General features: G+C 35.4%; 1 protein-coding gene across 1 annotated transcript in view; it reads left to right on the top strand.

Moving 5' to 3' along the window:
* The window catches only part of LOC140326625 (rod cGMP-specific 3',5'-cyclic phosphodiesterase subunit beta-like), a 29,588-nt gene extending 5,508 nt beyond the window's left edge, over positions 1 to 24,080 (top strand). The window contains exons 6-22 of the mRNA XM_072405395.1: positions 42 to 106; positions 974 to 1,040; positions 1,692 to 1,739; positions 2,523 to 2,672; positions 3,937 to 4,080; positions 5,365 to 5,430; positions 5,547 to 5,693; positions 8,504 to 8,611; positions 10,492 to 10,601; positions 12,641 to 12,728; positions 13,026 to 13,126; positions 13,640 to 13,747; positions 15,353 to 15,416; positions 15,674 to 15,748; positions 16,943 to 17,026; positions 17,403 to 17,559; positions 21,763 to 24,080. Of these exons, the coding sequence (XP_072261496.1) occupies positions 42 to 106; positions 974 to 1,040; positions 1,692 to 1,739; positions 2,523 to 2,672; positions 3,937 to 4,080; positions 5,365 to 5,430; positions 5,547 to 5,693; positions 8,504 to 8,611; positions 10,492 to 10,601; positions 12,641 to 12,728; positions 13,026 to 13,126; positions 13,640 to 13,747; positions 15,353 to 15,416; positions 15,674 to 15,748; positions 16,943 to 17,026; positions 17,403 to 17,559; positions 21,763 to 21,824 (1,644 nt within the window). The 3' untranslated portion in view covers positions 21,825 to 24,080. The remainder of the gene's footprint in view (positions 1 to 41; positions 107 to 973; positions 1,041 to 1,691; positions 1,740 to 2,522; positions 2,673 to 3,936; positions 4,081 to 5,364; positions 5,431 to 5,546; positions 5,694 to 8,503; positions 8,612 to 10,491; positions 10,602 to 12,640; positions 12,729 to 13,025; positions 13,127 to 13,639; positions 13,748 to 15,352; positions 15,417 to 15,673; positions 15,749 to 16,942; positions 17,027 to 17,402; positions 17,560 to 21,762) is intronic.
* The last annotated feature ends 246 nt before the right edge of the window (positions 24,081 to 24,326 follow it).

The following is a 24,326-nucleotide window of genomic DNA, read 5'->3' as shown; positions in this document are numbered from 1 at the left end:
TGGTATAAACTCTTAGGGCTGTTTTGTTGTTTTGTTTTTAGGAAATATTATTTTACAAGGTTATTGATTATATTTTGCACGGAAAAGAAGACATTAAAGTCATACCGTAAGTGTAAATTATTACAAATGATGATTATGTAAAAGTGTACTATATTGTGACCTTCCACTTCCTGTTCCATACTAAGTCTGATGTCTTGCTTAAAGAGTGGGCTCCTTAAACTGAGGGATATTGACTCTTCCACACATCCGATCTCCCAAAAGGGATGTCAGGGTTTGCTATCAAATAGGAATTGCCAACGGTCTGCAAGAAAAGTTTGGTGGTCAGAAGAAGAACCCCACTTGGGGGTGATGCACTGGCCAGGGTCACGGACCATGTCCCACGTACAGATTGCAGGCTCAGGGTGGTGGGCAAGATGTGCCTCTGGACACAAGCCACCCACTCTCCCATCACAGGCTCAGACCTACAATGGGAGAGTTCTGGCATCATGACATCACTATGGGGGATGTTTCTTCCTTTTTGAGTGACACACGGCTCCCCGTGCATCCGCGGTTTGTAACCGGTAAATTTAGTGGTCAATGGGTCCAAAAAGGTTGGCGACCACTGGTAAAGTCAACATGTCTACTTTTAATTGATTTTAAATAGGGAGATCCAAGGATAAGGAAAACATATAAAGGGGGAAAGGCTGATTTTTGCTTTATCTGGTATTTAGAGGTTTCAAAAGCTATTTGTGGGTAAAATAAGGCAAGGCTTTGACAGTCATGTGTCCCTGCTTCTAGCAATTTGTAATGTTCAGGGAGTGTGTTTGGAGATGAGGGCTTAACTGCTTACGTTTGACAAACATTTGAAATGTGAGTATCAGTTACAGAGATGCAAATTTCTCTGACTCTAATTCTCTAAATTATCTAAATGTTATTATTAATGTAGAAAATGCTTATTGTCTACAATATATTTTTTTCTGCTTTCCCGTACCAGAAATCCTCCAGCAGATCACTGGGCTCTTTCCAGCGGTCTCCCGACATATGTGGCAGAAAGTGGATTTGTAAGTTTCCGAAAACTTTTTAAAAAATCATTTAGTATTACTCACAATAAATTCCTGGCTATCTGGCGACATTGGCTGGAATGTAATTTACTCAATCTCACATGACCTTTTCTCTTCTTTCTCTTGGACCTTTTTTATTTACCTACAATGGCAACAAGATGTTATTTTCCCATTTTATCTTTATTTTCCTCTTTTTGTACTTTGGTCTGTTGATTTGTTTTAAAGATCAATGCACAACTTTTTCTTTCTCCCCCATTGTTCTGCTTCATATCCTTTTTGAACCATGTGTTATTTAATTTTTATTGGTTGTTTTGATGTTTTTCTCTCAAGTCTTCACATTCTTGTGAAGAATACAGAAGCTTTGTAATCTACATTTTTTAATATTTTGTTCTTTATTTTTTACATTTTTACAATATTGTTCTCTTGTATTATAATTGCAATTTGTATTGTTTTTTAATTTTTCATAAATAAGACATTTTTTGTACCAGAAAAAATCATTTAGTATTTTATATTACATTGTATTTATTAGTAAGTGTTCAATAGATAAAATAAAAATGTATTTGTTTTGATAATGGTGGAATAATATTGAACAATGATAGATTGCATAGTGTTAATTTTCTTCCTAAAATATTTTGCTGTTCTTCTTTCTAGATTTGTAACATTATGAATGCAGCAGCAGATGAAATGTTTAAATTCCAGGTAATAATCAAAGATTTAAGAATATGAACTTTTTTTAAATGTTTGTTTTGAGGCAACCAATAAACACTGACAAACTGAAACAAGGTGGGTCTTGGTAGTATGGCCATTTGCTAAAGAAATGCAGTTAGTTATAATGGTTGTTGATGAAAATGTTTTATATTACTCCCAGAAAAAAAGTTGAATATTGGTGAAAAGAAGCCTCCCTATATAGGACAGTTACATCCTCTTTGAAAAATTCACTTATCATCAAGGGGCCTCCTGTCTGAATAAGACAGGGAAAGGTCAGGTGGCCTATTTAAGGGATATGAACAAAGAAATATGAAGTGCCATAAACAGACCAGATAGGTGGATAAAATGAAAGTATAAAAGTAAATATAGGCAGTTGGCTTGGGACACAATCTCTTGCAATAAAGCATGTAAATGCTTATAAACTAAATTCCAATATTCCTATTACTATTTTTCCTACATTATAACTTTGATTTACGGAAAATAATGTGCATTTTACTTGGGACATGTTCTTACAGATCTCCAATTTTGTGAAAATACCATTTTTAGGGGCTTTAAGAATAAATCACATGTAAGATCACATGTATTGATTTATAAATTAATGCATGTGCTGTAACATTTTTAGATGTAATGATGATGAGAACACTTTTTTCAAATGTTTTTCAATATACACAACAACATTTACTTGATGCGGACCGATCTGCATGTTTTTTAAATACCTTTTTACTAACTTGTAATATTTGTAATATTTATTCTGTGAATGCTTTTTTTCCTAAGAGAGAACCACTGGATGAAAGTGGATGGGTTATAAAAAATGTGCTATCATTGCCCATTGTAAACAAAAAGGAAGAAATAGTAGGAGTTGCCACATTTTACAACAGGAAGGATGGAAAACCATTTGATGAACAGGATGAAACGCTAATGGAGGTACAGTACCTCTGTGAGTGTATGTGCTTACCTAAATATTTGTATGTACCAAAGAAACCAATCTGGTACTTGTTTTAGATAACAAGTATGCATTATATTGTATTTCTAACAACAGATATTTACATGGGTAACAGGAATATACATGGCAGGGGTATATTCTATGATATGTGTAGATGGTTATCATAGCTAAGCATTTTGCTCTAGAGTATTATGCATCAATATATTCTACTAATGCTATACAACTGTGGAAAATGTCCAAAAAGTTTACTAGTGACAATTTTATATTTTGAGCATCAAATATATAAATGATCACACAGCAATTATAAAGCCAATTGCAAACCACTATCACATTTGGGGAAGTAAGTGCTTATATTTAATGCATATAAAGTAGTGTTTTCTTTAGGTTCAATTCTGAATTGTGAATGTCTCGGCATTCAGTACTATAAAAAAACACATGTTGGGGTGCCAATCAAAAATAATTTTGAAAAAAAACTTTTAGCACCATTTACAAACTCTTTTTTTTAACTACATATAATAAACTCAATACCCACACAAAGGGCCTAATTTAATAAAGCTCTCCAGGACTGGAAAATGTAGACTATCATGTGTGAATCTGGGTGATCCAGCAAACCTGAAATGGATTTCCTAAAAATCAATTATTTTTTAGCAAATGTTTTCAGTCCTGGACTAAATATTGTTTTCGACGGCACTACTAGATACATTCCCTGCAATTTTTTTGTATTGTAAGAAAGCACAGACTATAAAAAGTGTCAAGTAAAATTAGGAGTGTTGCAGCATTTTTACTACACCATCGACAGAAGCTTCATTAGGTCGACTTTACTGCCAGGGGGACTACGAAAAAAACTTTATATGTATAACTTGCTGCAGCACATATTTATATTTAATGAAAGTCCATAGTTCAACTTTGTAGTGTTTTTACACAGAAAATAAGCTAAAGGGGGAAAAAATATATGAGCTGTGTAACAGGATCTGCAATTCACAACACCAAAATGTTTGTCAAGGCAGAACGAACACCTACTTCTGGAGATAATATTAATTATATATATATATATATATATTTGAGAACTGAGAAATCTGCAGGCAATAAGGTAGAACAGCCATTCTGGTAGCAGGAAAACATACCACATGACAGGTAAAATAATAGTTTATTTTCAGGAAATATAGTAAAGAGTTTGTAAAGACTTAAGTGTCTCGGGAAATACAAGATACAAGATCACCAATACATATTCTGCTTCTTTCACAGTCTTTGACTCAGTTTTTGGGTTGGTCTGTATTGAACACTGACACTTATGACAGGATGAATAAGCTGGAAAACCGCAAAGATATTGCTCAAGACATGGTGCTGTACCATGTGAAGTGTGATAAAGATGAAATTCAAAACATATTGGTAACTTGTTATTATATTATATTTTGTTTTTGTGTTATTTTATTTATATTATTCTTTTTTTTCAATAGTACTGAAAAGAATACAATCTAACCCAGGGGTGGGCAAACTTTTCAGTCAGGGGCCACAATCTGACATAAAATTTGAGGGGCTGGGCCGATGGGAGAGTGGGCGGGGTTATGCCATCATGATGGCACCTAACATGAGGTCATGATGGCATAACCCCGCCCACTCTCTCATCGCAGATCTGAACCTGCGATGGGAGAGTGGGTGGGTTGTGTGCAGTGACACAGCCTGTCCACTCTCCCATCGCAAGCTTAGAGTCACAAGCCGGGATACAAACAGGGGGCGTGTTCTGCGGCTCTGGTCAGTGCGCCCCCCCCCCCAACGGGGTCCTTTTTCTGACCCTGCTTGGGGTAGCATCGGCCAGAGCCGCGGACCACCCAAAGGACCAGTGAAGCAACCTTATTGGGCCGTAGTTTGCCCTTGCCTGATCTAACCCAATGAAGGTACCAAACATTAATAGTTAAGGAAGTAGATTCAAGTGTTGTCTGTATACAGGCAGTTTTTGAAAACAAACTAATGAATTCATGTCCATGAGTGTAGATGAAGAATAGCTGATCAAGAACCAAATCCTGTGGTAGCTGAACAGACACATGGTATGGAGTAGAGTTACCATGGGAGTAGGGGACTGTGAAAGACCACACTGAAATATAGGAGGTGTAAGGATGACGTATGCACCCTAATGCCAGGAGTAGCAGTGAATGATCAACCATGTCCAAGTACAAAGAAAGTTGAATTTTGCAGTCAGGAAATCATTATCTACCTTAGTAAGGAGTTAAAATCCTGCATACCTAACACCACTGCAGCCCCAGTCCACATACAGAGGGACATGCCATGCTGTCTGTGCATTTGACAGATTACTCCAAGTGTACTGTTTTAGAGGATAGGTATGAACAAATCTGCAGAAGTTAGTTTGCCAATATTTTAAAAATCTGTGGAATCCTATTATTCATTGTTGGTTATTTGTAGGGCTAGTAAGCAAGCTGTTGTCAAACCAAAGGCATAATAACCTAAGTGTTGCTAATTTAAGCAAATCTCAGGCAAGTAAGTGCAAGTGGATGGTAGTGGCAAACAGAACTGCATTTCTAGCAGAGAGGTCAGAGGCCAATCTGACAAATGAACACACATATTGCATTAACATGTTTTCTTCTATGGTAAACTGTTTTTTAATTACCCTAATTCACCATATCTTTTAAATGATCTGTGCTATTTGCTTTCTTCTAGCCATCTCGTGAAAAGCTTGGACGAGAGCTTGAACAGTGTGATGAAGATGAAATTGCACAACTCCTTGTACGTAGAAAATATAATATGGCAAATAAAATAAAACAAAAAAAATGTCAAAAAAATACTGTAATAATATATATATATATATATGATTGATCTTTCCCTTTCTTTCCTATTATTAGAAAAAACATTTGCCAGGGCCCACCAAGTTTGAAATTTATGAATTCCGCTTCTCAGATTTGTACTGTACTGAAATAGATCTTGTGAAGTGTGGAATCCAAATGTATTATGAACTTGGAGTGGTAAAAAAGTTTCAAATACCTCCTGAGGTAAGTTATGTATGTATGATTAACCTCCCAACCGTTAAGCCCGTACTTTTCCGTGCAAAAAAAAGTTAACGTGCAATTATCGTTAACCCCGTACTTTTCTCACTATATTAAAATCTCACTTACCTGGTCCCGCTGTTCTCATCCAGCGTCGGGTCCGTGTTCCAGCGTCGTCCTCCAGCGTCGATCTCCCTCTCCAGCGTCGGGTGCCGTCTCCTATACCAGCGCGACCGGTAAGATGCCGGCTGGCGGACCACAAGATGCCGGCCGGCTTCTTACCTGGTCCCGCTGATCGTCCCGCGTCGTTCTCCTTCCAGCGCCGGGTGCTCTCTGAAACAAGAAGCCGGCCGGCGGAGGAAAAATAAAGCCGGCCAGCTTCTTGTGCGTGCGTGATGACGTCGGCGAGTGTGCGGGAAATTCAAATTGAAACTCATTCATTCATTTTATATTGGATTGGATACAGGAATTTGTATTCAATCCAATAAGCTGAATTTTGTGTTTTTCCTTTAATTTTATTAAAAGTATTTTTTTTTTTTTACATGATTGTGTGTTTCAAACATTTTTTATATTCATTATATCTACTAGACCCCTATTCGGACATATTTCTGTAAGTTACAGGTCTACAATTTAAAAAAATTTCATTGAAAACCTGTAACGCTTTTGGTACAGAAATCTAGACATCAGTGTAACGCCCAGGTGGTTAAAGCTAAACTGTACCCAAAATATTGCAGCAATCTGATCAATAAAATATCATAAAATGCAGTTATTTTTCGCAAGTTTTATAAGCACCTGAATTTAACTCGCTATCAGCCTCTTGCAAACCCTATAGGAGAGTGTTTCTCAACCAGGGTTCTGTGGAGCTTCCTCCAAAGTTGAAGTTTCCTCCAAAGTTTGCTAGGGTGGTTAGCAATTTGTGTCTCTCAGGTCAGTTTAAAAGATACCAATAATATTTTTGACTATCTGAAAAGGCTTTGGCAGCCTTCCCACTGGCTAGCAATGTAGGAGGCACTATTTCTACTGACCACCACACTAATGTAATTTGAGCTGCAGAGTAAATATAGAAGGGGTTCCTTGATGACCTTAAAGGGTATTTTAGGGGGATCCCCTATGTTAAAAAGGTTGAGAAATACTGCTGTACAGTATGGCTTGAGTTTAAGAGACAGTAGCAACACAAGGAACCAATCAGTGTGCTGACCACAAGCATGCTAATAGGATGAGTAAAAAAAGAGTAAGCTTATCACTATGCCGCCTCTATTTCAACTGTACAATCACAAGCTGGGTTGGTTCTGGAGGATCTACTGTAAGTATATTGAATGATGATAGCATTCTGATTAAGGACATGTAGTGGTAGAAAAATGTTTGGTGAGAAAATCTCTTAATTGAAGGTACATATTGCAGCACAATTTTGTTTTGATATTTTATGATATTAGTATATTTATTATAAGTTAACTATGTTAAGTTTTTTAAAAATCAAGCTAAGTTTCTATTGGTTTTAAAGAATGCTGAAATTAGAAAGTAAGACATAGCCAAAATATTGTTGTGGTTGTTCACATGCAAAACCTCACAGTTTTTAAATGTTTTTGAATATCTTTAGTCAGGTGTTTTTAGCTTTTACATCAAAGCTGATGTTCAAGTTCTAAAAATTCAAACAGAGCATATATATATATATATATATATATATATATATATATATATATTGTGACACCAAGGCAGGATTGGAGGTGGAAGGGAGATTTATTTGCCCAAGATTCCTCTCTTATGAGATATATTTGCTCAAGATTCCTCTTTTATGTGAGGTATATTTGCCTAAGATTCCTATGTGAAGTAGCAGGTGGAAGACACTCACCTGTGAGATAATTAATGAAGAAGCACTGAGGGTGGGGATATAGCCAGGAGCCATGAGCTCAGTCAGTAGCTTGCCTTGAAGAGACACAGACAGGGGTTTGTGTCAGTGCAGCTTGATTTGGAGAGACACAGCCAGGTGGACTGTGTGGGAGAGCTCTGTTTGGAGACACAGCCAGTCGGTCTGTAAGGGAGCTCGGCTGAAAGACTCAGAAATTTGGTCTGGGTGAGTGAGCTGAAAAGTGAGCGGAAGGTTGCTGAAAGCTTGGTTTTGAGCTGACAGGGAGAAGCCCTCCAGCTGATAGACAGTCTGATGTATAGTAAGTGCCTGACAGGCAAGGTTTTCTTTTGCTGTTTTGTTATTTTATCTGCAACCTTCAATAAACCTGGCTGCAAGCCAGCTTAAAGCTGATACCTCGGTGTGTGATCTGAGTTGGATGAACCTGACAAGTGTCCTTTACCCCAGCAAAGGCGATCCTGAGCGTAACCCCTCACAATATATATATATATATATATATATATTGTTGTTCAAAATAATTGGCATGAATGTGAGCCCCCTTTATGTATGACAAATACGCACAAATTATCAATGGCACACACCTTAAAAAATTTGGGTTGATAAGCTCAAACAGTTTTTCATAAAACACGCCTAAAAATGTCTTAACTAACATACAAACCGAATGAACTGGGAAAATTCTAAAGCCTAAAAAATCCAATAAGGGTCATCTGACAAAATGTCTGTACACTACAAATCAGATGATATCTAAAACGCCAATTACCAAAATGACCACACGATTGGCTTTTCATATTCTCTTTGTTATGTTATATCTAAAGATAAAGATGTTGATGATCACATAACTAGTAAATTCAAGCATTGAAAACTTAGAAATTGAATTGAAAAAAAATTATTATTAAAAAAATAAAAATTAATCTAACTTCATATTTTACTTTTTTGTTACTTTTTTACTCAGGCACTGGTAAGGTTTATGTATGCAATGAAGAAAGGTTACAGAAAAGTTACCTATCACAACTGGCGCCATGGATTCAACGTTGCCCAGACTATGTTCACCCTTCTAATGGTATGCAATAACAAAAACTGTACATTTTTATGTATTCAGCATACAATAACCATAACACCTATCAAAGAGATTAAATAGTCATGTGATTCTCTCTATGCCACCAGCAGATGCTTTTATGTATATACAGTAGAACCTCGGTTATCCGGAACTCAGATAACCAGAAAATTCAGATAATTGTCACCTGACAGCTCCACTTTCTTGATTGCTCCTGCAGCCCTAGCGGAGCTCTGGCATGTGTTCTGCATCCAAGAACATACCACAGATCTGCTAGGACTGCAAAAGCAATCAAGAATGCGGAACTGTCAGCAGGGCTCCTCTGACTGCTCTGCTCCGTGATTCGCTGTTGTCAGGGTTTCCCTTTTGTCAGCCATGTAGTACTAGAGGTAAATGGGGACAAGTCTTCTCATTCAAGTCTAGTGCTGATTGGCAAGTGTTCTTGGATGCAGAACACATGACGCTGCTCCGCTAAGACTGCGGGAACAATCAAGAAAGCAGCAGAGCTGCGCTGATTGCTCTACTCCGTGATTGGCTGAGGAAAGGGAAACCCTGATGACGACTCAAGCGTCATCAGGGTTTCCCTTTTCTCAGCCATTCAGCCATTCAGCACTAGAGGTGAATGGGGACAAGTCTCCCCATTCCAGTCAGAGGAAACCTCAGTTAACCGGAAACTACAACTACATAGGCATTCGGAATCGGCCATTCCCCCGAATAACCAAAGTTCTACTGTAAATACTTTATGGAAAACTGATCTATCAGTTAAGGGTATAAAAGTCATTTTCCGACAAATCTCAACATGTTTTCCCATAACTCTTTGTGTTAATGATAAATTCTAGCAGCCAGTGTCTTATCTCTTCTTTGCCCAAACAATCCGCTATTTGGTAGCATTGACTCTCTTTGTCAGTCCTTACTTCACCCTGACCTTTGACAACACTTGAGTCAGGCAAGAATTAGGGATGGTCATGGGAAGTTGGTGGGCCAAAAATGGGCAGAAGAGTCATGATTATAAATATTTCCACCTGCCTTTAAAATTACATAAAGTGACAGCATTTATGCCATAATAATATCTGATAGAGACCAAATAAACTGTACAATCTCAATAGTAAGATTCCAGTGTTGTAGGTCACTGTTGCTGTATACCCGAATTCTCAATAAAATAAATAGAGACATAGATGGTGTCTCAAAAATGGGACCATCAGAATAAAACATTAATTTTGTTAGATTTTAAAGGTGCCACCTCCCCATACAAATATTATACTACACAGTATAATGCACCATCAAATATGGGATTCTGTATGAACACCTGGAGAAAATATTTTGTCAATACTATATTTTAATGAGAAAAACATTTACTAAACACCACAGTTATTGAATTTGACCATAAAAAACTAAAAATCAAATATAAAGGAAAAAAGCAAGACAGCATAATACAATATTCATATGAAATAATTTACAAAACATTTGTAAATCATTAGGTTATAATCAATAGCCCCCTCTTAACTTTCTTAAAAAAGAGCATACAGTACATGTGCAGTCTAACTCATCCATCTGCTTGTTTATTTTTAATAACTATGATTATTTTAATTTAATACAACGTAATGACTATTGGAAATACTGTGTAAGCAAGTGTCCTTCTTTGTCTCCAAGAAAGCTTTATAACCTTTAAAACCTTATAATGTAAACATTTATAGGAGGTTTATTAAGATTTTTTTCACCAAATATCCTTATTATAGTAAGTTAATACTCCACATACATGATTTTTACCAGTTGTATGTTGGGTATTAATGTACAATAATAAAGATTTTTTTATTCAGTTTTATTTATTTTTTATTTACTGTTTAGACAACATTTATGTATATGTTTGGTATTAAATTTGTTTGTAGACTGGAAAACTGAAACGTTATTACACAGATCTAGAAGCCATGGCTATGGTGACTGCTGGATTTTGCCATGATATTGACCACAGAGGAACAAATAATCTCTACCAAATGAAGTATGTTGGTTTTATTTTTTGTTTTGTTAGAAAATACAAAATAATTAAAGAAATATTTGCATTTTCCTTTTAATTCAATCATTTTTACTTTTTACTTAATTATTTTGGAACAGTAAATATGAATAATGAATAAATAATCACAATACCTGTAAACCTAATATTTCCATGAATTTACATCAGCCTAAAGTAGACTGATGTGGATTAGCAGCACTGTGATGCACTTCAAAAAGAAAACAAAAAACAATCCCACGTTGATGAAGTAAAAAAATCTTTAGCACAGAGGAGGCACTAGCAACTGGGCACAAAGGTTATTGTTTATTTTTTATGGAACATAGGAAACCTAACATCAAATAAAAATTTTCATCAGTGGATATTACTCTATACCAGGTATGGAAAATCACTTCCTTTCAAAATTTTGCAACCTCAATGAAGATATACATAAAATGTATAAATGTATGTATGCTCAAAAGTTCCTGGCTTTGCCCAGAAAAAAGAGAGCCAGAGTTAAGAAATAACACATTTAGTCAACATATTCCCCCCTGAGACTGATGCACTTGGTACAGCGTAGTTGCAGCATTTCTAGACTCTTCAAATAAAAGTTCTTTGGTTGGGCCGCAAACCAGCTCTCAGCAGCAGCTTTGACATCAGAAATGTCCTCAAAACGTTGCCCCTTCAGGTGTTTCTTCAAATTTGTTAACAGATAATAATTGTCTGAAGGGACCAGGACAGGTGAGTTGGGGGGGGGGGGCGGGGGGTAATTCTTGCGGGATTTCTGGGTTCGGAACATCTGCAGCCGCGGGACCCGCTGTGGCGTCATTCCTTTGACTGTTCCTTGGTTTCAGGATTATAGATATGGAGCCAGGTTTCATCCTCAGTCACTAACCTAGCCAAAAAAGTCCAATGCAGCTTCGAAATGGGCCAAAACGGCTTTGGATGCTTTAACTCGTTCCTTCTTCTGATCACTGTTCAAACATTTCAGCCCTGACTTCGCTGAAAGCTTGTGCATGTCTAGAATAGTGGTGATAACAATCACGGGTCATCAATAATCAGCTCATGGACAGCATCACAGGTTGCCGGGTCAGTTAAGGTTGGGGGGCGCCCACTGCAGGGCTCATATTTAATAGTGAAATGCCCAGTCTTGAAACGAGATATCCAGGTTTTGACAGTGCTGTAGGAAGGACACTTCTCCCCCAGTGTTTGTGATATCTCAGTGTGAATGTCCTCTGCTGAATTTCCCTGGAGAAACAAAAACTTCATGACGGCCCCTAACTCCAGCGATGTGAAACTTGCTTGTGCCTCTGCCATCACAGCTTCTAACTAAAGGATAAAACAGTTTTAAGAATCACAAAGACCTGATATTTGCACAGTTACATACTAAGATATTGGGCTGTCATATGCCCCCACACTCATTTTTCTATTTCGTCTGGAAGGGGTCAAAGCCAGGAACTTCTCAGCACTCGTAATAGCAACAGTTCAGAAAAAAACATCTTTTTGGTGTGCAAACCAAATGATCAACTATGGGTGGCAAGGCACTGTCAAGTAATCTCAAGAATATATTTTATATATGTAGATATAATTTAAAAAACATTGCAGCTATATAGTACATAATTTACACACTTTATAATGTATGTGACGTTTGGTCCTAAAATCACTAAATGTTCTACTTTGTCTTAATCTCTAGTAGTCCCAAGCAATGGTGAGATAAGGCCCTTTGGCATCCCAGATGAAGATGCCAATGTCCGGCATCCTACCATGCTCTTTATTTCAGCACTACAAAGACTAAGAAAAGTAAACAAAGGAGTTAAATCTAAAACAAAACCAAATTTTATTTTTAAAATGTGAAAGGCCTTGCATTGCTGGCTCCCAGGAATGAATAAACTCATGAGCACATGTGCAGTTACGCCATTCTGGCCTGGCCAATCAGGCCATACCTAAACAAAAACTAATTGTTAAAAAAGCTACTTAAAATTACCACAATTTATTTCTGCAGTCTTACAGTTTTATATATATTCATTTTCATGTATTCATTTCCTGTTTAGATCTCAACACCCCTTAGCAAAATTGCATGGATCATCTATTTTGGAGAGACATCACTTGGAGTTTGGAAAATTTCTCCTGGCAGAAGAGGTAGATAGCTAATAATACCAATACATAAGAGTAATATAACCATTTTAAAATGTTAAAATTGCTATAGTACAAGTGTACATAGCAAATACTAAGTGGTTAATATAAGAATATTGTGCATAGTGGTAATCCTATATATACACACAACCTTTTATTAGTCTTTTACTTGAATCTTGTATTATTCTGTTAAACTACATTTGTACTGTAAATGCTGCAAAATATTACTTTTTAATCAGTAATACATAATAAAACCTTGCAATGAATTATACGCAAATAGGAAGTTTGTATTTTGTTTTGTAGTCGATGAACATTTACCAGAATCTAAATAGAAGACAGCATGAACATGTTATTCATCTGATGGATATTGCTATCATAGCTACAGATTTGGCTCTTTATTTCAAGTGAGTATACAAAGAACTTATTTTAGTTTATTAGTTTATATTTTATTTTATAACTTATAGTTATAAGACATCTGTGAAGTGCCTTCCTATGCTTTAATTCAAAGCACACAACAATTATTTTTTGGAAGTTTACAAAAGATGGTTGGACTTCAGAAGTTACCCATCAAATATATCACATAGCACTTTACAAGAAAAATATAATCATTGCTATCAGTCTCTGATTTGAAGGAGTTTATAACCCCTACCACAGTTGTGCCATATTGTAGCAATAGTCTTGTGGGTGAATTTGCAGACTCTATGGACCTGGTCTATTATAGCTGTATAGATATATTCCATTGGAGGAGAACCTGTGTGACTCATCAAACCATGAATAGATCTAATTCAAGATTTAAAACATTTGCCAACTGAAAACATGATTGACCCTTTAGAAAATATGACAATAGTTCTGTTGTTAAACTTAACATGTATTGGTGAGATGTGAAGTAAATTTTCATTACTGTTATGTCTTTTTAGAAAGAGAACAATGTTCCAGAAGATTGTTGATCTGTCAAAAACATATGAAGACCAACAGAAATGGGTGGAATACTTATCACTTGAAACAACAAGAAAAGAAATTATAATGTAGGTCATGCTAGAAGAGGTACTGCAGACCACACTACATTTCCTCCCCGTGGTAATGGCCCATGTTCACAATCTTCAACTTTTAGGAGCCATTTAAGAGAAGCCAGTAAGCTGTTTAAGTTTTTTTAGGCATATCTTAAATGAGCTGAATGAGTTTAATGAGTACAAAGATCTCACTGTGATCAACAAGTATACTTGGCAACAGTGAAATAATAATCCCCAAATTACTTGCTTCCTGGGTAGAAGGACAGAGACCCAAATCACTGACTGGCTCCACTTCTAGCAGAAAAATCTTTTTGAGTTGAGCCATATTTATTGTCTCTTTGATGGATTACTACAAAATACATTTTATTCATGAACCTTTTAACACTTAGAGAAAAGTGGTGTTGTGTAAACATTGGTGAATGTAGGCAACAGAGAGCCCATGTCCAATGCTGGCATTGAGCCCACCTGCCAAACTGAGTTGGGCCCCCTGCCTATGTCTGTCCTGGTTTTTTGGATAATTACCTATGGATTGTTGTCAGATCTAATCAACTAAAATAATGCACTTAAATCTGGTCATTTACTGTACGATCGTATAATCTTGGTACATTATTTTTTAAATGTACTTAAACTATAAATTACAAAAGACAAACCTAATAAATACATTTAATCTGCATCCAAGCACTTACACTACATAGTTGATGGGACAATCAATTTGTAGTGTATATGAAAAGTTTAGGGGGGAAAATTTGACCCCAGAGATATGACAACTATTGTGCCTATATGATCACTTCTGCTTTTATTTTTTGTTTTCACTGCTGCTTCTGCCTCTGCATTACCAACATTTAACATTCAAATACAGAAAATTGAGGGCTAACAGTGGTTCATCAAGTAACATGTTTTGTCTGAGCATAGAAGTATGTTTAACTTTACTACTTCTGCTGGATGTTTCAAGCATCCACTTTAAATATTGTTGTACTATTATCTTATGACAGCTGTTTTCTAGAAGTGCTCATTGTTCCCCTTTAACGTGTGTGCCCCAACAGAGTACAAGCAGCCACCCTGACACACATTGCACAGACATGTTCAGTATGGTCATTATAAAGTAGCTGCATTTCACACTGGCTGTCTAATTGCTACTTTATTAGGCCACTAAACAACTTCTTTGGGTGAGACACTACAGTAGCATGTTACACACTGCAGCCCAATAGAGTGAATTGAGACAACAGTGTGCAGATCAGTATTGCTTACTGTCACCTGCGGACAAATGTTGTATAGATAGTGGTGTGGGCGCTGGCAAGGTGCCAACCACAGGGAACCACTTGAAACACTTGTTTCCGTTCGCTGGAGATCTGAACCTAGCAATATTTTGTAGTCAAAACTGAAACGATTGCGTTAAAAAGAAGGTAGCTAAAAGCAATACACATAGAGCTTTATTTAATATTTGAGCTCTAATCTGATATTCCCTGATGCATTCTTCCAGGTTCATGTGTTTCAATGGCAGTAATTGGTTCCCACCAGGGAATGTTTAGACACCCTAGTTTATAAAAAGAGCCCATAGAGTGTTTGCTCTGATTTTTGCTGCATACTAATAATAACTATCATTATTAATTTTATCTGCAGGGCCATGATGATGACAGCCTGTGATTTATCAGCTATTACTAAGCCATGGGAAGTCCAGAGCAAGGTCAGTCAATAATCATCTATGACTCTATGACAAAATGTGAATAGGACCTGCTTTATCAAAGATCTATCAAAGATAGATTTATCAAAGATTTAGCTTTATATTTTATATTTAATTGTTTTATTGTTCTCCAGTCATACTTTGTTTTATACTTATATATGCTACTTACATATACATATACAATATTCTAAGCTGTAAATTGTCTGGCTACAAAAGTGGAATAAAATGATGATATTCTATTTGTTCTCCTTTTGTAATAGGTTGCTCTTCTAGTAGCTGCTGAATTCTGGGAGCAAGGTGACCTGGAAAGGACAGTACTCCAGCAACAGCCTATTGTAAGTAAAGATATTGTGCAAAAGCTGTGTTCTACCTAAGCCTTGCCACTGAACATTGGCTTGGCAATGATATGCAAAGTTTTGTAAATTAAAGCAGCTAATCAGAAACCATCTTAAAAGACCTGACTAATATTAACAGATTTCTGATTGCTGCACTTCTTGAACAAGATAATAATGTTCCCCATTGTGGTCTAAGGAACATTTCTCAAATCTGCAATTTGTTTATCTGTGTCAATCAGTCATCCAGTGCTGAAGTTCTGATTTCAAGAAATATTAGGTAAAATGTAAATTATTTTCAGGAATGTTTCTGGAATATTATTTAAATAAACTATAGAATGATTTTTAAAGTGCTAATTTTCATGAAGTTGCTTTATTAAAAGAAATTTTATTTTTTTAAACTTTTTTTTTTAACTATTTATATAAACATGCTATGGGCAGGTGCAGATCCGCATCTAAATTGCATGATCCCACGCAGCTCCCCACGATTGTCACCTGCTCAAACACTCGCATGGCAGCACTGGTTCTTAAAGAATCAGCATCTGCATAGTGGACAGATAGTGGCAGTGAGTGGAACTAGTACTGCTGCCCCTATTCATTCCCTTTGGGGCTGTTGCAGGTAGATGCCACCATGAAAAAGACAGCAGGTCCGGGAATTAGGAAGCAGCACCAATTTTTCCCACTGGTCTTGTAACAGGTTCAATCTTCTGCCATCTTGATTGACCAGGCCAAAATTACTTAATTCCTAAATGCACATGGGAGTTCATTCATTCATTCCAGGCACCGGGTATGCTGGGATCATACACTGAATATGTGCTGCTTAGGTTAAAAAAAAAAAGATTGGAAACAGGCAAGTTTGAATTATTGCTGAAGCGACATAGCCTGTCCTTGTTAAAATAAAGAATCTGACTGCCTGCAATTTTTAAATAATTAGGTAAAAAATCAGTTTAAACAGGGAATTCATTATAGTTAGTGGGCATAAAAAAACTATGTAAAAATATTTCCTGAAAATTATTTCACTATTATTAAAATCTTCCCAGGATTTTTGTTAAAAAAAAATATATATATATTTATATATATATATGTGTATATATATTTTTTATATATATATATATATATATATATATATATATATATAAAAGCCCCTTCTTTTAATGACTTCATGTTTTCACAATTTTGTAATTTTTTCTTTGATAGCCAATGATGGACAGAAATAAATCTGCAGAACTGCCAAAGCTCCAGTGTGGTTTCATTGACTTTGTGTGCACCTTTGTATATAAAGTAAGTCATACAAGATACAAGGCTTTAAACTTTCTATGCATTCTACAAACATAGTAATACCTGCAGTATAATTTTAAAAAGTATAGATTTATTCTGACATAATAGGTATAGGTATAATAGGATGATGATTGCAGCAGTTAACCATTTTATGCAATACCATTATAGTAAAATGACTAAGTATTTTGAATATCTCAATATTAATATGTTTTCTTACAGTATTGTAGTATAAAAAAGAATGTCAATGCCCCATAGGTATGATGCCTAAATGTTCTAAAGATGTAAAACAAGCTGTAGCTTCCTTTATAATCCTCTCTCTGTAGTATGATGACCACAACATACAAGCAGGACTTACAATGGCAATTTCATTGTTTCTTAGGAGTTTTCTCGTTTCCATGAAGAAATTCAGCCAATGTTGGATGGTTTGTTGAACAACAGAAAGGAGTGGAAAGCTCTGGCGGATGAATATGAGGCGAAAATGAAAGTAATTGAAGAAGAAAAGAAGAAAAAGGAAGAAGAATTAGCTGCTAAAAAAGGTGTGTAAGCAAAGTATTAATGGTACATTTGAGACTTATTTCATTAGCAATATATCCTTAATCCTTGGGATCTCAAAAAAAAAGTTTACTTGTGTTTTAATCGAGCACTGTAAAACAAAAGCAGGCCAGCACATGTTTTCTCTTGTTTTTTTATGACACTCACGAGCCCTCATGCCTAGACTGCTCTATTAGGCAAATATTAACTCTCTAAATAAATTTGGTACCACCTTTATCCCCAAAACTCTTTATCCTTATACGTCTTTAATGGACCTACAATGTTGTGGGTAGCCTTACTCGCTGATTGGGAAATGGAAGAGGCGGGAGGGGTGCAACATTCTCAAAAACTAAGGCTACCGGGGTTCTCAAGATGTATACTGATACTTTTTCATGCACCTGGAGGTACCTGCTATTGGTTTACAGAGGAAAATGAAAGTATTGAAGGTCAATAGAGTTTTACTAGTCTGGTCATAAGGGGTCTAGTATAATAAAAGCCAGTACCAAGCTATACCCAGACATATTTTGCTTGATACATGCATCAAATTTGGATTGGAAAGGAGTATCAGAGATCATAAATGTGGTGCTGTCATTGGGAAGGCAACAAAATGACATTATTATTTCTTAAAAACTTAAATACGAGCTACACAGACTTTATTAAAATATTTGCTGCTTTATTGGAGGAGTTGAGAATTTTATTTACTTCAGTCAAGTGAAAAACGTAATAGTGTAGACATGTTTAACAATTTTTAGAATGAAGATTCTCAGGTCCTTTAGTAAATTAGCCAGAATTCCAATTTTATCTGTTGGATATTTCCAACTCTTGTGGTTATCACAATGTAATGTAAAAAAAAAAATATTATTTTTTTTGCATTTTTGTTAATTAAATTTTTTTTGAAATAATAAACATAAATACAAAAACATATTGTAAAGTAAAAATGGCTCTCATTTTTCTTCATGGAGTAGATTTCTTGTTCTTTGTGAAGCCAGTTATAAAATTGGAATTTTCCTGAGACTTTCAGTAAAGAGGAATCTGGCTTTTGGTAGCGTTTAGTAAATGTATGAGCAACAACGTCTTATAAGCTTTAGGATACATATAGTAAAGATGGAGCAGACAAACCTGGTAAAAGAGGGGGACATCTGTTCTTACATCTTTTTAAAGTAAATGCAAAATATGCTAATTTTTAATGAAATCTTAGAGCATGAACTATAATTATCAGTATAGGGAAGTAAAAAGCTCAAAAATTATAAGAGAACTCAAGGATTCATATATTTATCCAATGCTAAACGTTTAGGTTATGGCATGCAATTATAGCATAGTATATAATTGCATGTCATCACCTCTGCATATTTAATATTTTCATTTTTTGGAACATTCAACTTAAAAGCAATGTAATCTAAGTGACCTTCTGGGAGTTGGCCGACTCAAAATGAACATTCAGTTTCATTTCTAAGTGTCCAATAAAAGATTTACCAGGAGTATAGAGATCTCTAGGATTAAAGTATCACTCAGAAACCATAAATTTAGTGCCAGATTGCTACTGACTGCATAGTAGTGGGGATAATGCTAACATATTCAATCAGTTACTAGCCAGAACACAGCATTCCCTTAAATTATCATTGTTTTTAGATTACATTTGAGATAAAACAATTTACAAGCTGGTAGGATTTGTTGAAGGAGTGCATTTAAATTACCTACATGTAGTTGGTAGTGATTTTGACATTAGTGGGTTCTGAGTAGTGTGACCTGATTTTCTATTTGATCCCTAACTAGACCAACATTGGCTATTTAGTAAGCTCAGATAAATTGTTTTCCTTTAGCCATGCTAGTTAGAGTCCTCAGACAGTCTGCCGCCATGAAAATATATTACAGACAGCTTTCTCATGAAGGCAATGTATAGCAGTTTGCACATTATGCACAGTATCAGCAATTAAAAAAAAACCATTATATATATTAATATTAATACAGTTTAAATTTGACCTAGTATAAGACCCTCGCAATGCACTCAAAGCTCAGACTAGGAGACAAAGGGCCTGATTTATAAAAGCTCTCCAAGGCTGGAGAGGATACACTTTTATCAGTGAAGCTGGGTGATCCAGCAAACCTGGAATGGATCTGGTCCAAGATTAAAAACATTTTCTAACAAATAGGAAATGACTTAAGAAACCCATCACAGGCTTGCTGGATCACCCAGATTCACTGTGGAAAGTGTATCCTCTACAGCTATGCAGAGCTTTAATAAATCAGGCCCAAAGAATCAGAGAAAGGGGCCACCAGATGTGCTGTATTGATCATGTGCTCATGTATGATATGCTGATCGGAGTAGAAAGTATAGGGACAGAGAGCTGATCTAATCAGTCTGTTGTTTCTTCTTTCACTGTGCAGTCACATGCTGGAAGAGCAACAAAATGCAGGTCACCCTCCCTGCCATAAAGGGTTGTTCTGCTTGGCATAGCTTTGTAAATCCCAGCAATGGATATTCATAAATACAAATCTATTGTTAAAGTTAAACCACTTGTTTTCTTTTGACTGGTTAACAATCTGTTGTTACAGAACTCTGTAGCTCAAACTGGAAAATGTACATGCAGAACTGAAAAACTAAAAAAAACAAAAATCACTTATCCATTTCTTTGTAGTCTATAGTTTTAGTCAGACAAAGCCAGCTGTGAAGCAATTTTCTACTCCCGTGCTGTGTCTATCGATTACCCAAAGTATTCAGGGAATCTTTTGCCATATGCAACAGTTTTTTCCAAGCAAAATGTTATCCATATAATAGACACAAAATATAAAACTACACTTTTTTTTTAAATTTTTTATAGTATGTAAATAAGAAACAATTAAAAAAGCTTAAGTACTCTGTATTTACAATAATACAGACACTACAGAAAAGTATATCATATATATATATATATATATATATATATATATATATATATATATATGTGTGTAAGATGAGTTTGTAAATTCTTTAGTAAATTGATAAATTGGTTCTATTAAGTATTAAATCTAATCATCTGTCAGTGTCCTGAGTCAGTGTTTGGTGTCTGCTAATTATTTAAAAATTCAATTAGATAATATATCATTTAGTTTTAGTAATGTAGTAATTTATTTTACGTACCATAAATAGATTATTAGTAAAAACCTGATAGCATGAATTTTGTCTCTTACTTACTGAACTTGTTTCCTAGACCTGCACAACATATTTAATTATATCGCCCTTAATCCATAATCTTCTCAAATCCTCTTTTGCCAAAGTCACTTTAGTTATTCAATTTATTTTCAATCAGCTGTCCTTAATTGCCCAGGTGACATGGCAAATTCTTCAGTAATGTGTGGCATGGCATATGCATGCAATTCCCTTAAATCTTGTTGGAATGGTGATCCCCAGTTACACTGGTTTAAATAAAATTGTACTAAATGTATTTGCAAAACTGTGTTTTGTACTTAAGGGCATATAAACCTAATTATATCCAGTAGTATAGTTTAAAAAGTTAAAAAGTATATACACATAAAAATCTAAAAATTGCTCTATAATCATCTTTAAATATAATTGTCATCAAAAGCTAATTTCATTTAGCTGAAATTCCATTTTTTACTGCCTTAATAATTGAAAGAGAATGGATGTTCGCTTTTCATTGACAGAAATATAAATAAGTATGGAGCTGGCAGAATCCAAACAGTAGCTTTTGACTATAAATTGAATGTGGTTCTGTGCTTACAAATGGGTGTCCACAATTTTAAACATGAAGAGATTTCATGTTTATGCTCAAATCTTTAAATAACACCAAACTTTACTTTGTGCATTCACACAAAAAAAAAAAATCAAAAACAAAGTAAAAGTAAGGAAAAATATTGCAGTCATGATTTTAACATATCCTTCCTTCATTCCTCCATTTATAATGCCATGAATACAAATGATGAGATAGCTTTGAAGATCGAGGGTTTGTGAAACACCTTCAATCTAGAAGAAAATGCATCATAAATTTGATATCCAGCAAGCTTGCATGGTTTACCTTGAAATGAACTTTTATAGAAAATAAATACTAAAGTAATTTCTATAGTATACTTAGGAATATATGTTGTTGTCTAAATCTATTTTTTTCTTAAACCTCATCTTTCCTGAAGTTGATATTTTCAAGCAAATGCAATGTAGAAAAAAAACATAGTATTTCTAATCTATCAAATCTCTTTTCTTTTTCAATTCACAGCTGCTGCTGAGGGAGGTGGAGGGGCCAATGCTGCAAAGTCTTCAACCTGCACATTAATTTGAATTCCTCTCTAACAAATGCATTCTGTAACTGATTTCAAGGGAACTATTCCCCTTGATGGAATATTTGTTTATTTAATATGGGCAGGTTATTATGTTCACATGAATCTATTTTACTGTTATACAGAGTTGATCTTACAACACAAATTTGTGAATATTTGTAAATGGTATACTAGTACATTCCTACACCATATGCAATGAAATAGTGATCCACTGGCTTCAATAGTAGAAGTAAATCTGACTTGGCCTAAATTGTTTTTCGAGTTACCAACATTGCAGAAATGTAGGTGCTGTGTCCTTTCCCTAGGTCCAGACCCAGGTTGTACTGGGAGCCTTAACGTTGGCCAAACTCAAGATACATCCACCCCTTTCTTACAATAAGCATTGCCTTCTGGCATTCAACTCTCAGACTGTTAGATTGAGCATGATTTAATAAAGCTCTCCAAGGCTGGAGAGGATACACTTTTGACAGTGAAGCTGGGTGATCCAGCAAACTGGAATGGATTTCTTAAAAGTCCTTTGCTATTTGCTAGCAAATGTTTTCAATCCTGGACCAGATCCATTTCAGGTTTGCTGGATCACCCAACTTCACTGTGGAAAGTATATTCTCGCCAGCCTTGGAGAGCTTTATTAAATTAGGCACCTTGCCTCTAGCAAAAACCAACTTCCAACAGTGAACCACAAATATTATCTTGCTTTTGGGTGAGCTGTAATATACACAGGGTAACATTTGAGAGTAGTCAGAGACAGGTCAATAGCCTGAAACTGGGAAGACAAACCAAGTTGATGAACAAACCAGGATAGGTCCATATACAAGACAGAAGGTCAAGTTGGGCAGTTGGGACAGCGGTTTAGAGTTAAACCAGGTCAGAGGCAAAGGCACACTGAAAAAACAATGTCCCCTTAAAAGGGCAGGCAATAAATTAAAAGCCAGGATCATAGTTCAATCTCATGTAATCAGCCAGGAATAGCTACAGAACAAATCTGGGGACTGGGTAGTGATCATGTGACATGGTTCTAGATCTCAGAAAGTAGTTTAGCTCCTAGTTGTACAGCTTTAAGGATGTACAATTTGTACCCTGTATTCAAGGGGCTTCACAAATAGATCACAATAAAAAAAAATAATAGACTAAAAAACATTGCACATTTATAAAGCAAAGCAACATGTTCTTCACTGTTCACTCACAAGTCAGAAGCCACCCAATGGTGCAGAGACAGGTAAGTGATTAGTGAGAGCCCGGTCATTTGGCCAGTCAGGTAACATGAATATTTCTTCTCCAAATATGGAGCTCTTTTTGCCCCACTGAGCAGAAAGTAAAAACTTCATGGCTCTTTACTGTATGCACACTGATGTCCAAAGTTTTATAAATAGGGTGGAAGCGATGTGTAAAGGAATAGGGATGTAGGCAGCACTTGAATACTGTTGTAACCTTGGAAAAGTTTTAGGTCAGGTCAAATTCATACTAAAGGCTTAGTTTACAAAGCAGTATAAGTATCATTTATTTAGAAACAGTGACTTTTTTTAGTTTAATCCAAAACATTTAAAAAAAATTACGGTCACATAGTTTTTTTAGAGATCCTTTTCTCTGTGTTTATTGCTTTGTGAATTGAGCCTATAGTGCAACAACTAGAACAGTTTTTGGTGATGGTTCTTGAAAATGGTTGCTATAGAATAACATTGGTATGCTATAGTTAAATTTGATTTTCTTTTCTCCACCCTGCTTTATAATTTCCAATCATAAAGGCAGGCTCTAAATATTGACTAATATTAAATCAATATAAAACCAGCTATTGTTTCTGTAAATTCCATTTTAGATTTGAAAATAAGGTTAGCGGTATATAACCCAAAATAAGAGCTATCCAATTGAATATTACCAGAAATCAGTGGCTTCCAGATGTTAGGACTTTTCAGTTTTGCTTTGTAACCCCTTACCTGGATTTAGGGTTACCTAGATTTTTTTAGGGTTAATATCTTCCTACTGCCATTCTAAAATCATGAATGAATCAACCTATTGGCGTTAACCAAAAATGAAACATTTGAATGAGCAATGTCTTTCCTGTAACCATATAGGAAATAATAAAAAGCAAGTAGTACTGTTTAGTAACTGTTTTGGAAATGCTTTAACGTTACTGATATCCTTATATTCATGTCAATTCAAAATAGTGCAAGAAGCCTTATCTAGTTCTGGTCCATATCCAAAGCTAGTGTAATTGAATCATTGCAATGTGTGAACAGCATGGTAGTACAATGATACCTAGTGTATTGTAATGTAAATATTCATAACCTATGCAGGATGTGTGTGTATTACCACAGGCATATTTTATATATTTATATTGTCGTAAGTAAAAAGCCAATTTTAAAGGGAGCGATTAGAAGTGACCAGGAGTTTATCCAAAATCAATATGCAGTTTCTATAAGCTTATAATAATGTAATTACAATTACAATATTTAATTACAATAATTACAGTTGTCTGTTTAAAGTTTAATTGTTTCTGTGAAAATCT

This window comes from Pyxicephalus adspersus, chromosome 3 (assembly GCF_032062135.1).
Source record: "Pyxicephalus adspersus chromosome 3, UCB_Pads_2.0, whole genome shotgun sequence".
Taxonomy (NCBI): domain Eukaryota; kingdom Metazoa; phylum Chordata; class Amphibia; order Anura; family Pyxicephalidae; genus Pyxicephalus; species Pyxicephalus adspersus.
The sequence above is the reverse complement of the archived record's forward strand: the minus strand, read 5'-3'. Positions and strand labels throughout refer to the sequence as shown.